Source organism: Mauremys reevesii, linkage group 7, assembly GCF_016161935.1.
Source record: "Mauremys reevesii isolate NIE-2019 linkage group 7, ASM1616193v1, whole genome shotgun sequence".
In the NCBI taxonomy this organism is placed as follows: domain Eukaryota; kingdom Metazoa; phylum Chordata; order Testudines; family Geoemydidae; genus Mauremys; species Mauremys reevesii.
Genome location: NC_052629.1, coordinates 47,443,123 through 47,464,651, shown reverse-complemented (window position 1 = coordinate 47,464,651; position 21,529 = coordinate 47,443,123). Strand labels below are relative to the sequence as shown.

Sequence of the window (21,529 nt, the reverse complement as noted above, 5' to 3'; positions counted from 1 at the left end):
TGCTGGTGCAAGGTTGATTTAACTCTCTTCATGGACTCAGCATACAGCAGCTTTATGACCAGGGGAGGTGGTTAGTCTCCCCACTCTTCTACCATGTTAAGTGTGAGCAACTGAGGTCTGAGCCCAAAGAGAAGGGGAAAAAAACCCAAACAGTAGTTTTGTCCTCAATCTCAAATCCATACTTGTAACTTCATAATGTACTGAAATAATTGAATCAAAGTAGAAGATGCTGATTACATTTTTTTTAACTCAACCTTTATTTTTTCAATGAAAACAAACAGCGTGACTTTCATTATTCCTAGAGCTGTGGTTCTTCTCCTCCTCTGGACTGTGATCCCATTTTGCAACAGAAGAAAGCAATCCCCTTCCTATTGATCATAAAAATAAGGAGGGTAGTCACGATCCTCATATCCCAGAAACGGTCAGTTAGCTAGCATATCATTGTTGAGTACTAGCTAGAAGATACAGATTTAGAAATAGTTGTGTGTGATTTGGCAGGTTAATAAAGACAATGGGCTGGAAGGGGAAATTGATAGAGGTGCTACAGAAATGATGAAAGACAAATTCAGTTTCAAAATGAAAACAGTTTTTCATTGTACATTTCTAAGATGCTGTTAACAATGAAAATATCTTAAAGTCGCAGTTCCCTTGTATAGTATGAAATCTAGAAGATCAAGTTTCCTTTTTTAAAATCCTAGTTTTTGTCCATCACTCAATTGTGTCAGAAACACTTCCTTTGACCCAGAGTCTGGGAGTTCAACATTATTTATTCAAGCTGACAGAGGAAGTTTCTCTATCCTTTGCTCTCTTGCCAGCTTAGAGTTATATGCAGAGAAGAAAAAGAAAAGGAAAAGGAGGAGACTTCAGTGCCCAACTATTCCCAAAGGGATGGGACAGGAATAGTCAAGACAAATTCCACTGAATTTTACCTCTTACCAAATGCAAGATTAAACTAGTCTATCACAGCCATCCTTTGGCTAACATAAAAAGGGATGTAATCTATTAGTTCTTTGCTCCTTTTTCACATCAGATATTTAATTGCTTGTTTCCTTTGCCCAATGTATGTACTTGCATCTTGCAGAAATTCCTTTAAACAGACAAATGTAGAAATAAAATGTCTCATTGATAAGGCCCTTTTTCACCCTTTTCTCATGAACTTCTTAAACTTTTCTGGCTTTGATTTATTTCTGAGTCACCTGCCCCTTGTCCAATGAGAAATTGGTTTTGAGTGGGTTGTGTATGGCAAAAGAATAAAATGCACATAATCTCATAATGAAAAGTCTTTTTCAGTAACTTAAAACAATCAAAGTAGGTTTGAGCACTTTGAATAGTATGGCCATGAAACAAAGCTTAATCTCCCTTAATTTTGAATAAATGAGTTCCATTTTTTTACAGACTTCTAATTGGTTATTATTCTCACACAATGGAGGTGATATGGCAGTTGCACCCAACAGCCTGTTGCTTATCACTTCCATTCATCAGGCTTTTAATTATTGAGATGACCCTTCTAAAATTCGGGAGTTAATATTGTGTTGCAGGATCATTCTTTAACTACTTAGTCACTTCCAATCCTGCCTTCTGCTATCTGATGTGCAGCATATGTAGCATCTTTCAGAAAATCAACTTCTGTATATGTTCACACAAGCAGAGCATGTTCACATTTTTTCCAAGACATATAGTGATGCACAACATGTAATCAATAGTAGGGCGTTACTTTTAGACTTATCTGGATTTAAATCCGCAGATGATAGGGTTCTCAATATAATGAGGAGCCTGGCTGAGATGTATACAGCAGGAGTAAATTTGGTCCAGAAATTCCAATTATGAAGAGCTGAATTATCAACAGCTGATGTTTAAAATAAATTGAACATTAAATTTCTGAATTTTGCACAATGACACCAAACCAGTCAAAAGAGAATTAAGAGGTAACACTAGGAAGAATTTGAAACCATAAACATAAGAGGGACAATCAAAAATCAAATACATAGACACGGAAGTGAACAGCAATTGAAAACAGAGACAATTCACACGTTTCAAGTGGAAAGTTGTTACATTATTTATTTTTTATATTATGGCAGCACCAAGTAGCCCCAACGTTGCTCAGAGCCACATTGTGATAAATGCTGTACGGAAACAGAGAGAGTCATGGTCCCTGCCACAAAGAATTTATAACCTAGGAATTAGAAAATTAAATAATAGCCCAGTTTTGTGTCTTTTAACAGCATGTGGTTAGACTATTCTGCCATTTCAATAATATTTCTAGACTTTGTCCCCTACTGTATTGGTCAAATGCCAACATGGTGATTTATGCTTTATTTGCTTCCAAACTATTAATGCAGTGCCTTCCTGGATGGACTATATGACTCAGTTCTACACCCATTAAAATTTCAGCAATCTCCAAACCAGGGAATTTATTTCATCTTATTTCCATGGCAACTGTTTGAAAAAAATTGTCATAGAAAATTGTGCTTTTTCAGTAAAAATAAAAAATCTAAACCAAAAATATTTTGACTGAAAAATGAAATAGTTTGCCCAACTAACAACGTTTCAGTTCAGAAATGCTCCTGTGGTGCCTCATGCTCCCATACTCCTCTATAGGTTGGGCTCCCTATTCAGGCCATGTTGTCCCCCATCATGCACCTGGTTTCCGCTCTCTGAACTGTAAAAGTGCATCATGGGATTTGCATGGCAAAAGTGCACTGAGCGAGAAGAAATCCAACTGGTGAAGAATGGTGATAGGAGGCAATGTGGTAGTATATCCAGATCAAAATATTTCAGATTTTGATCAAAAAGTGAAAACACTTTGGGTTTCCATGTGTTTGGTTTTTCAATGAAGTTTACATTTTCTATGGAAAGGAGACACTTTCCCTCCCCAAATTTTGCTTAATCAACGCCCCCAATTTGCCATCAAAAACAGAATAGACAAAAAATTGACCACCATTACTATCTGTGTTTCTTCAATGGCTTTCACTCTAAGTCTGGGATGTAGATTTAAATTCTAGGAAGCTGTAATTTTTTTTTATTCCCAGTTAGTGAGGTCTTCAATTTCAGGTAAATAGGCAAACACACTGTTCTTATACGGGGAGAATTGACTCAAACAATTTAAAATTAGGACAGATTTGGAATAGCATCATAAAGGGGATGAGGACATAACTAATCTTACTCTTGAGACTATCTGTAGTCATAAATGGAAGACAACCAATTTTGAATAAAGTACTAATCTAATTGATCTGCTGTAAGATCTTTAAAAGAAATGCAGAGGAAAGGAAGGTTTCTGGATATACTGTTTTTAAATCCATGTATCGCCTTTGACTTCAACATGGATATAGTGACAGTTTGATAGACATAACAGGAAAATGCATTAACTTGGAATACTTATGGAAATGCCTTGAATTCAGACATCTGGAAAATGAAAGCATTATATGTTGACCTAGCATAATTTGCCATGTTAGTGATTTCTTAATCATTTGCTTCAGTACTAGTCAAAAGAGTATTGTATTTTAAAACAGAATTGCTTGTACTATGATGTTTGGAATAATACACCAACAACACAAATTAATAAAGAGAAATACTATAGGTAATTTCCAACTCAGCCAGATACAGAAGAAATGTGTTGCCTGTAAATGAACAGGGTCATTTTTATTCATTTGCAGATGCAGCTTCACTTAGCGACCAATATCTGTGATAGAATGCAAAAGATCTCAATCTAGTGATATTAACTTTCCATTTCTACATAAGCTAACTACAAGAAATCAGAGTACTTCATATTATTCTTGTACAGTCTCTGAATTGATCTATTTGTACAGTTAATGACTGTTCCTGTCTACTGGCAAGATGTCAAAGATGCTTGTTAAAAATGAGAGGTAGAGGTGTAAGAAACTCGATGAAATAGCAATAGCGTCTGTTAGCTATCTATTACTAACAATCGAGCTGTACACTACTCATTTTTAAAGTCTCTGTTTGCACTACCTTTACTGGCTCAAAGCTGCACAGATTGGCTTGTACATATCACTGTTTGTAGAGCACAGAAACACGAATAAAGTCTGTCAGTCTTTTGATCTGCATGCCAAGTCAATGTAGTCACTATAAGTATTTATAAAAAGGGGAAAAAAACTGTGCATATTCTACCAGTGAAAACACACAGAACAATTTTGTTCCCTTTGCCTGTTTTTATCAATCTGCATACTATGCCTTTAAAAGTGACATTTTTTGTCAGCTGGACAAATAATCTTGTCAGATGTTAATTATAGATTGAGGTTTGTGAAGGCTTACGTATTATTTTTCATGTCTTGAATACATAATTATGCAGCAAAGAAACAGCATAAAGTAAATATTAGCACTAGCCTTGCATTTTTAAAGTTCTCTTATAGTTTGCAATTACTTTTTAAAACTCTTTCCACTAGTAAAGAATCAAACATAACATGAAATATTCTTCTCAGAAGAAAAATAGTGTGGTGCAGAGACATTCACTTCAACTCAATACTGTTAAATACAAACTACCCTAATATCTATCTATAGGTGAATATTAAAATGGCTTTGTCAGTTTAATTTAATCAAAAGGAATGACTATCTTCAGGGCCTTCTGTTAAAAAAATGTTGAAATTGTGTAATAAACCCCACACTGATCAGGTGGGGTTAACCACCCACTTTTGGCAGAGGAGGCCACACTCCTTCACCCCTGCTGCGCATGCTTCTGGGGGAGGGAACAGATAAAAGGCAACTAGTCAGTTCACTTGGGGTTGGAGGATGAATGGACACTGCCAGCTCCTGTGGAAGAAACATCAGCTCTCCAGACTGCACAGGTGGGTACCCCAGACTACACTATGGAGTATCCCCTGACTGCAGAGGCTGACAGAGACGCCAAGCCATTGCCCAAGGAGGATAAGCCCACAGGGGACTCAAGGGTAAGACATAACCCAGGGAAAGTGTTAGGAGCTGACACCTGAATCCTTAATAAGGAGATTACCCACTTCATATGGTCCTGGGTCAGAACCCAGGCTTGCCTATCCTGACCCTATGCTTGCCACTAGGCATTACCACTGGGAGTCACTGCTAGAGTGTTGTTTTGCTCTGCCCCACCCAGAAGATCAGGGCCCCAGTTTGCTATTGTTTGCCCCAGCCAGAAGGCTACGGGCTGTTTGTTTGCCCCGCCCTGTACAAAGGGCTAGAGCCAGGGGGTAGTACTACCCAGCAAGCAAGGGTGCGGCTGAGGACTTTTTGCGATGAGATTTGACAACTCTGCAAAAAGAGCAGATTCAGGGGGAGTGTCTGGTACGACATTGTGATGCTAAACGGGGGCAATCCCCCTTTACACACAACACCCCGGTGACACACGCATAATAGAGGAGACTGAAGACTAAAAATGGATTAAGACTAAATAAGAAAGTTAAATATCCACATTGTTTCAATTGGTTAATGTACTGTGGGCAGCAAGGTAAAACTATGGTACTATTCCTATAAAGGAAATGAGGAGGCCTTAGTTTCTATATTCAGTATTGTTACTCTGACACCTTTCATTACAATCACAAGCCTGATCCTGCACCCATTAAAGTCAATGGCCATGCTCATACCAACTTTAATGAATGTCAAATATTCTCTTTAAAAATTTATCAGCAATGACTCTCATAAGATGTATTTATTTATTACACATCAGCTATTAATCTTGGGAACAATGTTTAATTTATCTAGGTTCTTATAGAGTGCCTATTGTAGGGATATTAAAGAAGTTTTATATTAAACATGGTTTATATGAGAAATGATTTATTGATTTATTGTTAATTGATACTTTATAACTTAAGGTTTATGTTAGAAGTAAATTTGTGATTCCTAACATTTAGCCTCTAACCTGCAAGCCACCACCTGTGTCTGTGTGAAGCCTGCTCAAAGAGATACTTGGTATAAAACTTGTTAAGCTCAAATAAATACTTTGTATAAAACTTGCTAAACATTAATTAACTCTAAGTAAGCCAAAACAGTAGCTGTTATAGTGTATAGATAGAGACCCCCAACCTCTGTAAGTTTTCATCTCACTTTATCTTTGCTTGTTAAAAGACAGGGAGTCTCACCTAAATTGGTAACACCTCAAAAGGTAAAGAGACAGTGAACTAAATGTGATTAAGATAGAGAATGTATGTGAATGAATGGTTAGGGAGTTACCAGCCTGAAGAATTCAATGTCGGCTGAAGAAGGTGTCAAGTGGGATCAACCAGATGACCCCCACCCCCTCAAAGGAAGGAAAAACAAGCATCTGACAACATGGAGCCAGCCACCTGCTGATTGATTTAGCAACAGCAAAATGAAGCAACTCTCATGAACTGACATAGGAATAAATTCCTATAAAACTGGACTCTAAAGACTGAGGACTTTGAGTCTATGGTTCTGCTGCCAGCCTCCAGGAGCATCAGATGCATCTGACACAGGCTCGGCTCCATCCTCATGACCAAGATACCTGGCCAGTAACTTGGCATGAGCAACATCTAGGCTGGTAACTATAACATCTATACAGAACCTGAATGAATGATTGTGTGAATGAATATGTGTGTGGGTGTGTGTTTGTATATATAAGGAATAAGTAGTGATAGAAATAAGTAGTAAAACAACGTTGTTTGCTTTTGTCTTTTGCTGTCTTTTGTTTTGTTATGGTATTTACAATAAATGTGGCATCTTTGCCTTATCCCTCTTAATAAGATCCTGCTGGTTTTTATTATATTGGTATAACACTATTACTGTGATACCTAATAGCAGAGATATTGAATATTGTGATGATCCCAGCCCAAGAAATTAGTTTTTTCCCTTTTATATGAAAGTTAGCACAGAAGAAATGCTGCTGAATAATTTGCCTTAAATCTCTGTCTCTGGCTAGGTTCAATCACAAGAAAAACTGGGTCTTGCATTGTTTTATAATACTAAGATCTCTTGCAGTATTCCCTAACACTGCCAGCTAGCTCACTTTGCTTTCATCCCAGAGGTATTTTATTCTGGAAAGTTTCATAGTTAGATGGAAAAAAGTGTTCATTTTTTAAACTAAAAAAAGCAAAAGTGAGGAAGGAAATATACCTTAACAGATGCATTCGTATTCCTCTATCAGTGGTCTATGATTCATACTTGTGCTCTGGAATACAATACATAGATGAGTCACACAGAGAAACAGCCTCTGCACAGGAAAGTAAGTTGTCATTTTAGTCCAACATTTCTCTTCCAAAAGGTGAAACAAAGATGGATTATTAATAGCCATGGATGAAGCCTCAAGGAGCTGGAGGATTTGTTTTGGATAAATACCCCAACGTTCACATGCTTTACTATGTAGGCTTTTGGAGTTTGCAAAATTGGGGCCTTATTCTGAACACTACTATGGATCTGTAACTCCTATTGGTTTCAATTTTCAGAAGCAAATATATTTGCCCAGGTGAGGCCCCTTTAAAAAATTGTCTCTGAATATGAAAGCTAGCTATTTGTATCCAGTCAGGAAGCTGAACATCAGACAGTGTCCACATGAAGAGGTCCAAACACAGAAGCATTGAACGCCTTAGAGATATTCAGGGGGAAAAATACCTTTCTGATTTTATAATTCCCACAAATATTTACAGATGTAAACCCATTAGTGAAGCCAGTGACTCTAGTCTGTTAATATGTCCTAATAGGTTTCTTGTTTTCATTGCTGCAGGATAGGTGAGTGGATGATTTTGCCCTCTTCGCTCCTGTCCTCCAGAATACCTTTTGAAGAAGATAGTTGGCTTACTAGGTTGCTCAGGACCCTCTGAAAATTCTGAAATGATGGGGACTGTATGGAAGAAGTGTTTGCTGACTACTGAATAACTACCAACACACCTTCCCAAATAAACCCTCTTAAGATGCATTTTAAGGTCTACTGGAGGAGGAGTTGAATTCAGTCAGGTCCAGAGTTCAATATACAGGAGTCTCAATATCATCCAAATATGAAAACCTTAGAGTCTAAATATCATTAGAATCTGTACATTGGCCTTTTTCCCCAACCCAAATGATATTTTGAAAATCTCACATTGTACTCATTTTAAAGTAGTGAGTATATGTCACACGATCAGCATTTTCTGTGTGGGTAAATCTTGATGAGGGAATGCTGACATTAAAATTAGTGTGTATACATATATAGGTGATATTATATATACACATCTGAGACTTACATATAATTAAAGTCCAGAATCTGATCCATCTCCCATTAAAATCAGTGGGAGTTTTTCTAATAAAAACAACAAGGAACAGTATCTGGCCAAAAGAATTTAATCTACCCTCCTTCAGCTGCTGTTTTCACAGCAGGAGTATTGCCACTAAGAAGTTTATAAGGAAATAAACATTCACTTTAAACTCTAGGAAATTATCTATTTATTTAAAATTGCATTTATGATTTCAGAAAGAGCAGCACAGTGCATTCATGGCTACAGTTGCATTTTAATTACTATAAATTTTGATATAAACAGAAAAATAGTTTAAATATAGCTCATGATGTATAGTAAAACATGGAGCACATTTAGATGTCAAGGTCTGTTGGTTTTTTTTAATGCAGCTTCAAACCCCAAGCCATAAGGCTCAGTGGTTACAAAATAGATGAGGAACCCATAATTAGCCTCCAGGGTTCTTTCATCCATCCTACAATTCTGGATTCACTTTCCTCCAGATTTCTACTAAAATTATCACTGAAGATAATCAAGCATTGAGAAGTACAGTCTTGTACTTTTATTTACTTCCATCCCCTTTCTCTCCCAAAGTATTTTTAAATTAGGGTATCAGAAAATGTGTAGTGATTATCATTAAAAAGTGAACATTTGACAAAAGCATACAATTTCCACAACTATTTCCCATACTAGATAGCTTTAAGGAGAAGACTGACAAGATCTGTCATAACTTTCCCCTTCCCCCAGTTTCTTTCTTCCTCGCCTCACCTCACCTCCCATACTTTTCACCTGTTAATGACTGTGAGATCTCTCACTGACTTCCCACTTGTGATCCTTCCACCTGGCCTCCACCCTACTCCCTCTCAGCTATTAACCTCTCTTGTCCCAACCACAGCCCTCCTTCCTTTCCCTCACTGTGAACCTGTCCATCTCCTCTGGCTTCTTTCCCACTGCATACAAATATGTCCTTCCTTCTCCCATCCTTAAAAATCTATGGCCTGGTTTTCATTTATACCAAAGTGAAAGTTACATGGACCCATTGTAAGGCCACTTTACTACCAAAGCGAAGTCAATAAGAATCAGACCTCTATTCCTGACTCTACCAGTCTATCACTCTATCTCCCTCCTCTTAGCTCACTGATTGGGTGGTCCACAATCATTGTGTCATCTCCCTCACCTTAAGATCACTCTTGGACCCACTTTAGTCCAGTTTCTGCTTTCTCCATTCCTCTGAAACAGCTCTCACCAAATCTTAAACAACTTCCTCCTCACTGTGTCTCAAGGCCAGTACTCCATTCTTATCCTCCTTCCCATTTCTGCTTCATTTGATACTGTGGATCACTTCTGCCTCCTTCACATCCTGTTTTTCCTTTGGCTTCTGTGACCTGCTTTTGTGTCAAGCCATAAGAAACTACATGCTTTCAATGCAAAGTTATAAATTGGCTCAGGATCACTTAGAAGAACCTTACCAAGACTTTTGAATCTGGTTTCAAGGTTGTAGGGAAACCTGAAATCTGGAGTTTTGCATTTTATTGCAAACCTTCCTCTGAGATTTAAGTGGCTGGAGACCTCCAAGCGTCCCTTAGAGAATAGACCCCATTGTACAATGTTTCTAACATACAATTATTCTTTTTAAAACCTTGCTGTGATAACTGCAGAAGCTGTTACCCAGAAAACATCTGGATTATTTCACAGTTGACGTTGAATCATATTAGTGGGTAGTGAAGGTTGCAAGTTTCCTACTGTTTCCTAAAGATAGTGGACAAATTTTATGTGTTTCTGTGCAAAATCATTTAATTCAGCATACTGTATATCTGGTCATAAAGCTGATTGTACAATATATTTAGTTTATGAATGACTGAAATTCAATGCATTGAATTAAAATCATGAAGAGAAAATGAGATAGAGACATTCGTCCTGGATATATTGTTACGTTTTCTCTGAATGCACAATATTTTCAGTTTACATTTGGGTTAAATAATTCACTACAGATATTAAATATAAACATGACTCTGAAAATAAAACAGGATGCCTACATATATAGTTGGTAGATTTTTTTATTACCTACCCTATCAAAAGTACCTGTATTATACTACTTAACAGCCTGGGAAAAAATTACAACTGCACAGTAGCTTATTTATGGCTATATAAAGTTGAATTGTTTTTAATGAGACAGTTGCATACAATTATTGCAATCACACTGATACTGAGCAGCTACCTCAGCATATTTTTAAGACCAAATGTGGCACTCAAAGGAATTCCTTTAGTGGAAAAACTAGAGTTTGTCTGACCCATTACTGCAGCATGTGGCACATGTGCTACTACTGTCACAAAAAAGAGAGTTTTCAGAGTAGCAGCCGTGTTAGTCTGTATCCACAAAAAAAACAGGAGTACTTGTGGCACCTTAAAGACTAACAAATTTATTTAAGCATGAGCTTTCGTGAGCTACAGCTCACTTCTTCGGATGCATAGAATGGAACACACAGACAGGGGATATTTATACATACAGAGAACATGAAAATGTGGAAGTATGCACACCAACAGGCAGAGTCTAATCAATTGAGATGAGCTATCGTTAGCAGGAGGAAAAAAACTTTTTGAAGTGATAATTAAGATGGCCCATAGAAGGTGTGAGGAGAGCTTAACATAGGGAAATAGATTCAATTGGTGTAATGACCCAACCATTCCCAGTCTTTGTTTAGCAGTTTCTCTTTGGAGTCTGTTTTTGAAGTTTTTTTGTTGCAAAATTGCCACCTTCAAGTCTGTCACTGAGTGGTTAGAGAGGTTGAAGTGTTCTCCCACTGGTTTTTGAATGTTATGATTCCTGATGTCAGATTTGTGTCCATTTATTCTTTTGCGTAGAGACTGTCCGGTTTGGCCAATGTACATGGCAGAGGGGCATTGCTGGCATTTCCCTATGTTAAGTTCTCCTCACACTTTCTATGGGCCATCTTAATTATCACTTCAAAAAGTTTTTTTCCTCCTGCTAACGATAGCTCATCTCAATTGATTAGACTCTGCCTGTTGGTATGCATACTTCCACCTTTTCATGTTCTCTGTATGTATAAATATCCCCTGTCTGTGTGTTCCATTCTATGCATCCGAAGAAGTGAGCTGTAGCTCACGAAAGCTCATGCTTAAATAAATTTGTTAGTCTTTAAGGTGCCACAAGTACTCCTGTTTTTTTTACAAAAAAGAGAGGGTTTGGAGGTACCAAATTGAGCTGTGAATAGTGATTTCCAAGAGAAGTTAAATGCATTGAACACCAAATGTGAATTGCTGGTGTTTTCATGGATGCTAAGAAAATCTGTTTTCTATTTCAATTAATATTTTGCTTAAATCAGTGCAGCTCAACAAAATAAGCAATATCAGATTGAAAATAAAACAAAAGATCATTGTTTCAACAAGCCAATGTAACTGTAATTATGCCACATGTTTAGTAAAATGCTGAACAAACAATGGAAAAAATTACTTTTTGGTTATTAAACCAATTATAATCAACCCCATTCTGCCCACTCATCCATCTCTACATGGGAATCATACAGCTGTAGAAATCAGGAACAAATCCAGTCACTAAACTAAAAACAATGAACTAGGTGGTACAGCCATAAATGTTGGTATGAATGTACTACTCCCAACAGCCTTCTCAATTCAGACACCTTTTGGATCCCACAGGGACTCTAGAAAATTTTATAGAGAGAGAGAGAGAGAGAGACATATCCAGACCACTGGGGTACAGGAGTCTGGTAAAGGGCAAATATACTGGCCATTGGATGAACAGCTTTCTGTTCCCTGAGTGACCAGAGCAGGCACTGCCCTAGAGTAATCAAGAACCTGCTAGATCCAATTAAGACAGGCAAGCTAATCAAGACACCTGGAGCCAATTAAGAACGTTCTAGAATCAGTTATGGCAGGCAGGCTAATCATGACACTTGGTTTAAAAAGGACCTCCCATCAGTTAGTAAGGGGGGTGTGCAAGGAGCAGGGAGTGAGAAGGTATGAGAAGTGAAGAGTTCAAGTGTGATCATGCTTCAGGAGGAAGATCCTGCACAGAGGATAAAGAAGGTGCTGGGGGAAGGCCATGGGGAAGTAGCCCAGGGAGTTGTCACGCAGCTGATACAGGGAACATTGTAGACAGCTGCTATCCACAAGGCCCTGGGCTGGAACCCGGTGTAGAGGGTGGGCCCGGGTTCCCCCCATCCCCCCAACTCCTGATCGGACACAGGAGGAGTTGACCTGGTCTGTGAGAAACATCAGAAGGGAAGGTCTAAATTGGAAAGGGATCTGGCCTGTTCCCGACCCATGAGGTGGGACACAGAGACTGTGGGGATTGTACTCAGTTTCCCCCATGCTGGCCAGTGATGAGGTTAGCTGAGTGGATGGCAGGTTTGAGCCACTAGCAAAAGTGGCCAAACTGAGGGCTGCCATGAATCTCTGAGGCAAGCAAATCTGCCAATAAGCGCAGGACCCACCAAGGCAGAGGAGGAAGTTTGTCACAATATATATAGTTAAAAGAATCAGTCAGATCTAAGATTTCAGCTCTACAACTGTGAAGTCTTTTTTGGCTTTCTATGCCTGTTACAAAATATGGAATATAATAGATCCCAATGCACAATATATTCATCTCCTATACTGAGATGTAACCCCCTGTGCTCACATTGTTCAGCCTGTTAAAATTAACAAGGCTGTGACAACACCATGTAACAACGAGTTAGCTTGCACACTGTCAAACCAGGAAAGTGCCAGTGACTTCTGACACATGATTGTATGTGGGAAATGGACTCTTTGGTGGGAGGAATGCCACCAAAAAACCGGTCAGCAAACAAGATTCTGCTGCAGCAACTACTAAGACATGTATAAGACATGGTCCAGCCTCATAAAAACCACCAGCAACAGATCTGACAGAGAAAGAGACCATTTCCACCTAACTAAAGTCACAGAGAAGTTGCAAGGTGTTGGGCCATTACCTCATATAGCGGCAAGGTAGAAATTACATGCTAGTTAGCTACATCATTCATAACTGCAACTCATGGTAATAGAAAACCTGTCAGATAACTTTGAATTGTTCGTGTTTAACTAGCTGTCGTGCTGTGGTATGTCTCTGAATACTGCCAAGGAAAAGTGGTACAGATAACCATTACAACACAAAGAACAATGTGTGGCCATGTGGTGGAGATGGTGGTACAGCAGGTGGTTTTGGGGAGTTTGTGTTTGATTTGTTTAGTTAGTTTACCCTAAGGCCCCATTATACCTCTCTTCTCTGGAAGTGTAAAGTGGGAACAGGATTGGGCTTTAGGCTGGACTCCAAGGAAAGCCACAAACTTTTGGGCATGTGTAGACAAACATTAAAAATCATATTACCTGGCAAGCAGGATACTTGAATTAAAACAGAAGCAAAACAGTCTAGTTTAGACGTACTCTTTGATGCCTTCTACTGCTCCAGAGGTGGCTGAATTCTGCCAATACTGCATGTATGTAGTTTGTGAAGTGCTAGGGGATCCTTTGGGATGAAAGACAAAAAAGGAAAGGTGTATAATGCATTAATATTTTTATTAGCATATCATTGGTCAAGCCACTTAAAAAAAGCATAGTACAATTTAAAATTGAAGGTTCTGCCCTTTCTAGTCAATTAGTCATATTCCCTGAAGGATAGAAAAGTGGCTCAAAGACATGCAGGAAAACTTGTAAGGGAGAAAGAATCAGAGAATTGTAATTGCAAGGTCTGACTCTACCATGAGGTGAAAACTGGCCCCTTGGCACAGATGAGATTGTTCTTTACACCAGGATAAATCTGCATAGGTTTGATTATTTCCTAAATAATTCTTCATTAACCAATATTTCAGATTACCCAAGGTACTTCTTCCCAGATAATTTAGTACAGTACGTAAATCTGTATTGTATTTACTTTTCTGGCTTCCTATTGAGTATATATTATTAAACTTTGACTCTCCAACCAATAAATATATTTAACAATAAAATTGTGATACTTCACAGTTATATAGAGATTTACAGCTTCATAGTGCTTTATAAATATGAATGAAGCAGTCCTCAGATCCTTCTGGAGCTAAGTACATACTACTTATACCCATTTTACAGTTGGAGAAACAGAGACCTACAGAAGCTAAAAGGCAAAATTTTCAAAGGTATTTAGAAACCAAAATATACAAATAGGTGCTTTTGAAAATTCCTCTAGGTGCCTTTTTGCATGATTATGTGCCTAAATATCTTTACAGATCTGGCCCTAAATGACTTGGCCAAAGCCACAAATTAAGTAAGTGACAGAAGTGGGAATAGGAACCTTCATTCCCAGGCCCTTGCTCTAAGATTGTGTTGCCATGGCTGACCTATATTTGCCATAAGCAATTTTGTCCTGTTTCCTGGGAACACACTATTACCTGAGTTCAGTTCAGAGCTGCAAAACAGAGGTGTATATGTTACACTTTTGGAGTTGTTCAAATCAGTCTGACCAATCAAAATTGTGAGCTGCAAATTAAGCCGTGTGTTCAACTCAAGTGTTTCCAGAAAATCTGACAATGCAGACTGGACACTGAGAATGAAAACTTTCAGTTTCATGTGATGGTATTAGATGAGGTGATACTGATATCTATAGCCACAAGACTGCATTTAAGTGCTCTTGGACATTGGTTATTCAGTACTTAGGAGGTATTCAGATACTACAGTCAGGGGGACCATATAAGTAACTAGATAGAATATTTTTAAGTCTGTCTATAGTTTGGTAGAGTCTTTGGCTAAACTGGCCTTTTTGACTTTTCTGGACTGCACTGTTGATCCTGAATGGGAAGAGGACTAGAAAAGATGCCCTAAAACAGTGGTCCCCAAACTTTTGAGGGTCACGCCTCCCCAGCCCCTGTCAGCACTCCCACCCCCCTCCCCCGCAGAGCCAGGGCTGAGAGTGGGGCTCTGGCTTGCGGGGTACGGGAGGACCTGGACAGAGGTAAGGGGGCCAGGGCTGGGGCCGCAGCTGGGGATAGGGCTGGGGCCAGGAGAGGAGCCAGGGATCAAGGTGCAACCAGGGGCCAAGGCAGGGGGTAGGGCTGGGAGCAGAGCTGCACTGAGTCTGTGGACGGGGCCAGGCACAGGGCCAGGAGCTGGGAATGTGGCTGCGGGCAGGATCGGAGCAGAGCTGAGGATGGGGAGGGGCTAGGTGGAGCTCTCTCCCTGCCTCCTGTGGGGGCTGGCCCAGGCCATGCCACGCTCCCCCAAAGTGTCCTCTGTGCCCCCCCTTTGGGAGTGCACCCTATAGTTTGGGGACCTCTGCCTTAAAGTGTCATGGCAGGGTGGACAGACCACTAGGTGCTACTGCCCTCCATGGTAGACTACCCATCTACCCAAAAGACACCATGTAAAATAAATGTTATGTATTGATCCGTACAAAAGCTTATATGTGAAACACTAACAAGTGTCAATTTTAATTATGTGGTAGCAGCTACTAGATTTGGAGTGGTGTCGTTGGCTGGCAGAGAGCTGAAAACAGCAATACATATAGCCTACCTTTATATTCATAATGGCACAGCTCAAGAAGGGAATGTAAAGCTGTTTTAAAGTCATCACTGTGCTCCCTAGATCCTGGACCAGCCACACAGCAAGCAATTGAAGGCTACTCTACCTTATAGGATTGCCAATGGCCCAGAGGAACTCATACTGCAGTTAGGGATTGCTAGCATGCTAGGGAACCCCAACCATGCCCGATACTCTGGTCACAGGGAGAGGGTATGGCATTGGAGCCATTACATGGGCTCTATACCTTACACTGTAGCAAGTACTAATTCTTGCACACTTGAAAGCAAGTGGTCATTGTGTGTGATGATCGGAGATCAAAGACTCTAAATGCATTCCTCTCCACCCTCAAAGAAAGAGCCCATGTGGGTAGTGATGGTGTCAGATTGTTTTGCTGTGAAAAGAAGCTATAAGTATGGACACAAGGAAAAATTCTTCATCTCTGGACTGTTTGGATTCTAACAGGACAGAATGACTGAACAAGAAGACGAAGAGCTCCAGGGTTGTTATAGATAGCCCTGAGAGACTTTTGGGAAACTGACCGATTGCGAGTAGTATTATGGTATTACATTTCAGTATAGTGTATGTGTGAAATGAAATATACAATACCTATTAAAAGTACACACTGTGATGAAAGTTTGGCTCAAAATATTGTTCAGATTTTTTTAATTATAGTGTAGAGGAGATGGAGATTGGTTACATTGTTCCCAAATTAAATTTTAAAATTATAGTAACTATTTATATTTAATTTTATTAATTAATGAGTAGTAGAGAGAAGTTTGAACTTCTAAGAAATAAAAGAACTGACCTTTATTACTGTACTATTATACAAATTGATTAATGATATATTTATTAAAAAAAAAATTTGTAATTAATTATTAAATTATTTCCATTATAACCCCCAGACTACAGACACTGTTGAGAAGTTAGAGACATTTTAATGCCATTTTAGCCTATGGTGATGGCAAAAACTAAAAAAAATAAAAAAAATAAAATTTAAAAATAAAATTGGTAAAATAGCAAAAGGATGGAGATTGATGGAAGAACTAATTAGAAGTTACAGTTTTGTTAAGGGCAGTTCGGGATGGATAATAGGAGAATAATTTTAAATAATTATTTTAGGGAGAGCCCTTCCCCTATAGGAAAAGGAAGAACTACATTTCTTTTGCCTTTTATTTTTTAGATGCAGGAGGAGCTCTACCAGTTTTTTTGGTTTTGAATATGATATAAGTATCTCATGAAGCAAAATCTTCTTTAAGAACCTGATCCTGTTCCCATTGGCATCAAAGGGAATTTTGTAATTGACAACAGGAGCAGCATTGGGCCTGAAAAGAGCTATAGGTACAGAGTTATAGTGTAAAAAAACTGTAAGATTCTGCAACTTTAGAGTCTTTGTGATTTTTGGTGCATTCTACAAACTCTAAAAGATTCATGTAAAAAAAAAATTAAGGACTCAATACTTCAGTCCTTACACAGACAAAGCTCCTATATGCTTCTATGTGAACTAATATGCTGCTGCCCTATTTAACCTAGCTTTGCAGAAAACTAATATGATCATGTCTACTCAATCCAATGACAAGATGTAATACAAGAGCTTGCACAAACTGAAAGCGTCAGAGAAGAACTGCTGGAAGTACTACTACTAAAGAGGAATTAAAGTAACAAAGTCTCCTGATCGGAAGGACATGTTCTACTGCAAGGTCATCAAAGACTAAATTAGGGCATAGCCTGCACAAGTTACACAGATGGAAAAAACACTTTCATACAAAGATTCATGGTTTTTCATGGAAATGACATTGCCAAAATGAGGATAAACTTCTTAATCTGCCGTATTACCTCTGAGCATGCTTCCTTACATTCCTTCTCCATAAGTAATTTCTGACGAGAAGTGTTTTTTCCACAGACTGTTTTAAAAAAAATGATGGGAAGGGAAGACTAGAGAATCAATATGTTGTCTTTCTCAGATGAAACTACAAAATTATTGGAGTAGTGTAATCCAATCAGACGTAACTAAATTATACTTTGGCTGTTACAGTGTACCATAAACTGAATATCACAGAGTATATATATTCCCTATTTTAGGGGAGAAATTAGTGCTTGCTCATGATTTAAACTAAGTAAAGTGTACCTAGGTACCAGAGTACTGGGTGCCTTATTAATAATAAGAATAAGTGATAAATAATACCTGTTCCTAATGGGCATTATATGCAAAGACATGACAAAATACCATCCTCATATATACAGTACATGTTTTGGGTGCAGAGAAGAAGGGAAGTTATATCAGACACTGAAACCATGCTGATTTACGCTAATGTAACTCCATCAACATTTTGGATTTACTCTAGATTTACAATGGTTTAAGTGAGAGAAGAATCAGATCCCATTGTATTCAGAGAGTGCTCCTGGTTAAAGATCTCAGGATTTTCAAAAAACAAAAGTTTGTGTTCCATCAAAAGTATGTTGTAACTTGCATGGTGTATGTAAATCCTCTTATGAAATATATTAGCATAAAATAACTCCAGCATTTTCGCAATTCTGCCCATTACTGATCAGAAAATCCTTTGGTTATTTATATATATGATGTGTGAATTGGTGCCCAAACTGACTCTGGGTACACACACTTCTCACTGGTGCTATTATACAAAAGGGAAAACAGTGGATGGAAGGGGTGCCATCCCTCCCCTCTCCCTCCCCCATTTTGAACATGGATGTAGATATAGAGGCATGTATTTTTCAGAGAATACTAGAATTTGGGTGGACTGTAGTTTCCTCAAAGAGGTTAATGTCAACCCCTTCCTTGATTTTACAACATACAGATCTAAAGAAAAGATTTGACCTGCTTTTAGAATAAATCTATGAATGTTCCTTATAACATCACAGCCGAGTGTTTGTACAGTTAAAAAAAGGAGTGCTTATATTCTTTATATAAATATATGTACTGGCCTCAGGTCCCCTGCTCAATTAGTTTTATTTTTTACTAGCAGTGATATACTTAAGCTCTTCAGAGCTCTGCAAATTCATTTTTTACATGCAAGCACATAATCTTTTTTGAGTGAATATGGACATTAACTCCTCCTCGCAGCTCTTTATAAACATCTGCTTGCACGGCATATATTTCAAACTCAGAATCCAAGAAGGAAAGTGCTCCCAAGACTGATTACTGAGTTAGAAACCCTTTTACTTTAATGTACTCTGCCAAGATCTGTCCTTAACCTCAGATGAATCAGGGAAGAAAAGGGGAAGGGTGAGACTATACAGCCTTGTCATAATTCTAATCACATTGCCTGGTGATCACAGAATGACCTTTTATGTTTAGATATTAAAACCAACCATTGCACTCATTGTACCAGGAGTAGTCCCAATAACATCAGTGGGACTACTTGTGTGAGTAAGGATTATTCATGTGAATATGGGTTGTAGCATTCCTGCAATTACTGTAACAATCATTCAGATTTCTCAGCCTTTGCAGATTTTTAAGAGAGCATATTAGAAATAAGTAACTGAAATACTGAGTGTCAACCCAAGGAACTATGGGTCAGTCTCATCTAGTGCAAATCAGTGTATTCAGTTTACACCAGCTGAGGGTCTGGTCACAGCTATTTGTCTGACCTGGGATTTGGTGAAAAATTACAAATTGTAACAAGTGGGAGAAAATGTATAGCCTAAACTATTTTTGCACTTGGATATACAGTGGTAGAGAATGTTTTGCATATATTTATGTTCCCCTTTTCTCCACTCCCTTCCCCCATTCTTTTTTACCTTAATTTACTATAGTTTACCTATAGTTTAATTAATAAACTATAAGATGGACTAAAGTACTTTTTCTGTCAGGTCTGTATTGCATATTCTGTCAGGTCTGTATCGCATTACCTGTAGGATCCACTACCATTGCAAGTATTTGAGGGAGAACAACTCACAATACAGTAATGGGAGCAAGGAGGAAAACTAACTTATTTTGCAAAGTTTACTGATGTGTTCAGAGACCTTGTATGATAAAATTATTTCTTTGCCATGCCCTGCATGCTGGCTAGACTTCCTGGGAGTCTTGCAGCTGTTTCAAGGCTTGCCATTATGTCTGAGCAGTTTGCCACTTTTTGAAGGTTGTCATTATATGTTCTATAATATACAAAAATGCTCAGTACAAAACATGGGCCTTAGTTGGGTCACAACAAACTGGAAACTTCCCATTACCCACTAAGCTTGTGATTTATAGTTCGAGAAACAACATGTGTATAATTGCTTCTTGCTGCTCTGAAACTGACCTTCCCTGACATATGTATACCAATCACTGTCCAAAAAAAAATCAGAAATCTGTTTGAATTGGGTTCAGGGAGGTGGATCCCGTGGTGTTTTGTAGAATTATTCATAGTATTTTACAGAATTGGTTTGGCTCCATGTAGAGCACACACTGTGAATTCCTACAATTTGTGCAATGCTCTGTATCTGACAGTAGTATAGCTGCAATTGCTTCCTCTTTTACTCTGTATATTAATCCAACCACATAAAGACATTATTCAGAATTACAAACGCTGCATGAAATAATGTGTAAAGAAAATATATGGCATCAAATGTGACTTTTGGATGCAATATAACATTCTCCATATTCCTTATGATAATTTGGTAGGTAATGAGTAGATTTTGGGCCTGATCCTGCATTCCTTTTGCAACAAAAATGCCCATTGGCTTCAGTGAACATTTTCAATGTGCAAGAAATGGAGGTTCAAGCTCTTTAAGGTTAAGTAATTCCATTTTTCTTATTTAATATTAAGGGCCCAACACTGGATTCTTCCTCAAGCAAAACTCCTATTGGGTGGAAGACTGGAGTTCAATCTGCAGTTTCAATGGTGAGCACCATAGCCTCTGTTATTTTTAATTCAAGATAGTAAGTCAGTATCAAAATATATGTGTAGATATAAATGGATAGATTCTCAAAAGCAGGCAACGAAGATGCTCTTTCATAATTGTTGCATGGACTTCTTATGTTCACAAAATCCACATTTGTTCACACAAATGAGCATTTAAGTATATATATGGAGCCATTTACAATATACTGTAATTACCATACTGACTTTTGTAAATGCAGGATTTGCAGGTTCCACAGAGGTGGAAACAAATTTGACAGATCCAACTTAAACATGCCATAATTTCTTAGCTTGGCACTAAAAAATTGAGGGACTGATTTTCACAAGTTTTATTACAAAATGCAAATGTATTTGTCACTTCAAGTATATCCACACACAAACTACTATTGATAGAGTCCTTAAACAGATTTTTACTTACAAAAGCTTTTCCATTCACCTTTGGTTAAGCATCATAAATCATGTTTATAATCATAGGTATGTAAACTCAGGATGAAAAGCAGATAGAAATTCTTAATGGAATTCTGCTTGTTACAACCACATATGATGCACAGATCTCTTTTGCTGTCCACTCATGACAACAAATTGATTAAATCCTGGCCCTGTGGGTTAGGTTTCAGGAAACCCTGTATCAGGATTAGTAACTTGCACAACACTGCAGGTTTCATTCCCTCAATAACAAATCTGCCCTTTGTGACAGCAGGACTACATCAGTGCTTATGTGGCTTTTAATAACAGATCTTGTATCATCATACTTAAGAGTATTAACATAGCAATTAATCATTCTCCCCTGACTCCTACTTTTTAATGTACACCACAGTAAGTTGTCCTATCCAGAGACAATTATTTCCCCTCAGTTAAGTGGTCCAGTTTTATATTTCCCTTCTCTTCTATAAGCTTCACAAAGTCAATCCATGCTTATTTTTTAAGAAAAAGAAACACAAACTCCAGGTGGTCATTGTTGTTACAACATGCAAAGCGATGTCTGACCTTCTAGATAGAGCC

The 21,529-nt window shown here is 38.2% G+C and overlaps 1 protein-coding gene across 5 annotated transcripts in view; it reads left to right on the top strand.

The window, feature by feature from the left end:
* Window positions 1–21,529, top strand: part of CABCOCO1 (ciliary associated calcium binding coiled-coil 1) — a 144,356-nt gene that overhangs the window by 24,115 nt on the left and 98,712 nt on the right. For 2 of the 5 annotated variants that reach the window (XM_039482827.1, XM_039482828.1), the window contains exons 1-2: window positions 12,121–12,212; window positions 20,435–20,509. In XM_039482827.1, the coding sequence (XP_039338761.1) occupies window positions 12,174–12,212; window positions 20,435–20,509 (114 nt within the window). In that variant the 5' untranslated portion in view covers window positions 12,121–12,173. Of the gene's footprint in view, window positions 1–12,120; window positions 12,213–20,434; window positions 20,510–21,529 lie in introns of those variants that run through there. The other 3 variants (XM_039482821.1, XM_039482822.1, XM_039482825.1) reach the window with 3 other exon arrangements.